This window comes from Crocuta crocuta, unplaced genomic scaffold (assembly GCF_008692635.1).
Source record: "Crocuta crocuta isolate KB4526 unplaced genomic scaffold, BGI_CrCroc_1.0 scaffold179, whole genome shotgun sequence".
In the NCBI taxonomy this organism is placed as follows: Eukaryota; Metazoa; Chordata; class Mammalia; order Carnivora; family Hyaenidae; genus Crocuta; species Crocuta crocuta.
In genome coordinates, this window is record NW_027551568.1 from 2,570,799 (window position 1) to 2,574,529 (window position 3,731).

At 64.4% G+C, this 3,731-nt stretch overlaps 1 protein-coding gene across 1 annotated transcript; it reads left to right on the plus strand.

Annotated features, from left to right (window-relative positions):
* Positions 1 to 1,963: 1,963 nt before the first annotated feature.
* ADRA2C (adrenoceptor alpha 2C) lies at positions 1,964 to 3,477 on the plus strand. Its single transcript, XM_077750372.1, is given in 3 exon segments — positions 1,964 to 2,062; positions 2,109 to 2,625; positions 2,627 to 3,477. Coding segments are annotated over 3 exon segments (924 nt in total). The 3' UTR covers positions 2,935 to 3,477.
* Positions 3,478 to 3,731: the final 254 nt, after the last annotated feature.

The window sequence follows — 3,731 nt, forward strand, 5'->3', positions numbered from 1 at the left end:
GCCTCTCGGCTCCTCTCCGCACAGCTGCAGTCCCCGGGGCTCCGTGCACACGGGCAGGCCCGCGCCGCGCAGCCCTGAGGCCCAGCCGGCGGCTTCTCTCCCCGAGGACTCTTTCGAGGGCCCCGCTCCCCACTCCCCTCTGCTCTGGGCCCAGACCCGTGGGAGAGGCGCTGGCTCCCGGGTTGTGCCCGGGAGATGTTGCCAGCGGTCCCGAGGTCAAAAGACCAGCCAGGCGTCCCCAGCGGCCTGAGTCACTGGGCCGGCCAGGCACTCCGGATGTCCCCAGCCTGGCCTGGTGAGTCGCTTCCTGGGCAGCGGGGAGCCCTGTTTGTTTTGGGCCCTCGGTGCTCTGTGTCCTTCTTCCTCTGGACTCTTTGTGCTAGGCTGCCCTTGAATGTGAACGCAGGAGGCGCCCAGGGCAGCCAGGACCCTGGACGTCCTGACACCCCCAGGCATCCCCCAAAGTGTTCCTCACAAGATGAGAGCCCCTCGGGGTCTGGAGGAGTCCCGCGTGGCTGGCCAGCTGCTGGGGGTGGGGACCACTCTCCAAAACCTGCATATGACCCCCTTGCCACTTCTCTTCCTTGGATCCACCTCTGCACCCCCCAATCCCACCCCCCTCCAGGACAAAGCCCATCTCCCTGCCTCACGGGGCTTCTCACTTCCCAGTAACTTTCCTTCAATCTCCAAATGCACCTCAGAAGTCACCTCCTCCAGGAAGCCTTCCCAGACAACTCTGCTCCCAGCCTAGGGGAAGAGCTCCAGGGCACTGGCAGCTTGCACCACGGCCACCTCAGTGTGTGGCCCTGCCCGACCTGTCACGGATGGCGGAGGGCCCACTACAGACGGGAGCCGTTGCCCATAGACGATGGGGGGTGGCACGGGCGTGGGTCTTCCCTGCAATCACACTCCTGGCCTCCAGGACCAGTGGGCCCTTTCACGGGGAGTGTGGCTTTCTACCTTCCCCGGGCCGCGTGCCCCTCGCATGCAGTCACGGCTTTGCTCCCCCAAAATGCATAAATGCCCAGGATCAGGAAGGGGGGGTCTGGCCCTGCCTGGGCAGTCCCACAATCCACGATCTCTGATTTCCGGTCTGGCCCTGGCCTGACCCCCTCCTCCTCCTCCTCCGCGTAAGGTGGCCATCAAGGATGCTGGGGCTCCCCGTGGGCTATCTCTGCTAAGGTGCCAGCGCTCTGGGAGCCTTTTCAGGGCTCAGAGGAACGAGAAGCAGCCCCCAAAGCCACGCACATTTCCAGGCATCACTAAGGGAGATGCTCCAATCCCTCCCTGCGACACCTTCCTGGAACCCAAAAGCATCAGGCTCCAGCCCCCAGCCTCAGGAATCACCCCTGCCCTCCCACCTGAGGGTGCAGGGAGCTGGGGGAGGTGGTCCAGACTGCTGGGAAGAATGGCCCTCCCCTCCTGCAAGCGAGCCATGCCAGGCCTGGGAACTCCAGCCTCCTCCCCAGGGTCCGTCTCCCACAGACCTCAAGCCGCCTGGAGGTGGGTGCCAGCGCCAGAAGACGGGAACGACAGCGCGCGGTCGTGGAATGAAGGCACGGGGACATAAGGCAGGGGTAAGCCGGGGGGTGGGGAGAAACACCCCAACAGCTTGCCCTGAAGCCCGCAGGAATGAGGCACCCACGCAAAACCGCCCATCATCCGGGAAATTCATTCTGGGTGTTTGTCAGAGGCGGTGATTTCGAACATCACCCCCCACCCTTTAAAAGCAGGGCCACGGAGCATGAGAATTAAACTTCAGTAATTGCCAACATGGACGCAGAGGCTGGGAGCCTGCACAGGGCTTCCACAGGCACCGCCGTCATGATTCATGCTCCAGCAGCGCTTGGAAGTGGGCAGAGGAGGGAACTGAGGCCCGGGGGGCAGGGAGGTGGTTCTGCCCCGGAACACCGACCGGAGATGGGAGGCGACAGGCACTCGGCGAGACCCCTGCGCGCCCAGGATGCGTCGCGTCCTCCGCCAGGCTGCGAGTCGCCGGCTCTCCAATCAGGCCGCGGACCCCGAGCCGCCCGGAGCTGCGCGCGAGTGTGCGCGCGCGCGTGTGCGTGTGCGTGTGCCCGGGGGAGGCTAGGGAGCTCTTGTCTTAGAAAGAGCAGGTTTCTGGAACTCACTTNACCAGCCGGGCGCTGCGCGCGCCGCAGAACCTCTTCCTGGTGTCGCTGGCCTCGGCCGACATCCTGGTGGCCACGCTGGTCATGCCCTTCTCGCTGGCCAACGAGCTCATGGCCTACTGGTACTTCGGGCAGGTGTGGTGCGGCGTGTACCTGGCGCTCGACGTGCTCTTCTGCACCTCGTCCATCGTGCACCTGTGCGCCATCAGCCTGGACCGCTACTGGTCGGTGACGCAGGCCGTCGAGTACAACCTGAAGCGCACGCCGCGCCGCGTCAAGGCGACCATCGTGGCCGTGTGGCTCATCTCGGCCGTCATCTCCTTCCCTCCGCTCGTCTCGCTCTACCGCCGGCCCGACAGTGCCGCCTACCCGCAGTGCGGCCTCAACGACGAGACGTGGTACATCCTGTCGTCCTGCATCGGCTCCTTCTTCGCGCCCTGCCTCATCATGGGCCTGGTCTACGCGCGCATCTACCGCGTGGCCAAGCTGCGCNCGCCGGGCGCGCAGCAGCGTGTGCCGCCGCAAGGTGGCCCAGGCGCGCGAGAAGCGCTTCACCTTCGTGCTGGCGGTGGTCATGGGCGTGTTCGTGCTCTGCTGGTTCCCCTTCTTCTTCAGCTACAGCCTGTACGGCATCTGCCGCGAGGCCTGCCAGGTGCCCGACCCGCTCTTCAAGTTCTTTTTCTGGATCGGCTACTGCAACAGCTCGCTCAACCCGGTCATCTACACCGTCTTTAACCAGGACTTCCGGCGTTCGTTCAAGCACATCCTCTTCCGACGGCGGAGAAGGGGCTTCAGGCAGTGAACGGCTCGCCGGCCCCGCGGGGAGGCCCTGGACCGCTCCGGGCGGGGGCGGGGGAAGGCGGGGCTCGCCGAGCCGCCAGGGCCGCTTCCCCGGAGACCCAGGATGGCGCGGCCTCCGGAGCGCAGGGGCGGGAGCTGGCGGGCCCGGAGCGCGGGCTGAGAGACGCAGGGTCCCTGGGGAGGGGGGAGGAGAGAGGGGCAACCCCTCTGCCTTCCCGTCTCAGCAAAGGGCTGCTTCTGGGGCTGCGGGCCTGGGTCTGGCTCGGGGGGCCCCGCCGAGGTGTGGCCACGAAGTCAGGGTCTGCGCAGAGGTTACCGCAACCTCCCTAACAGGCGACAGGGGAGCCCCCCCCAGCACACACCACCCCCCAGCACACACCACCTCTGAGCAAGGGCTGACTTCCCCAGGACCTCGTGGGGGCGGCTGTCTTGGGGGAAGAAAGAGAGCACCGACAGTCTCTGGTTACTGAAAGTATTTAAATGTTTGCCAAAAACGACAGCCAAAACAACCAAACTATTTTCTAAATAAACCTTTGTAATCTAAGCGTTGGGTGCAGCAGTCAGTCCTTAAGCCGCCAGCGTGGGGGTACCTTCGAGACCTCGTCCTGCCTAACGTCCCCCCAAGGGTGGAAGGAGGGCATCCCAGGTCTCCAGATTCCAACATCCCCTCTTGCAGGAGAAGGGGGAGGGTGTCTTTTTTTTTTTTTTAAGCAAAATCTGTTTAATGCACACACACTGTAAAATTCTTGCGCTGTAACTGGCTGAGAGGGAAAAGAAATCAAGACCCCCCCACTGGGT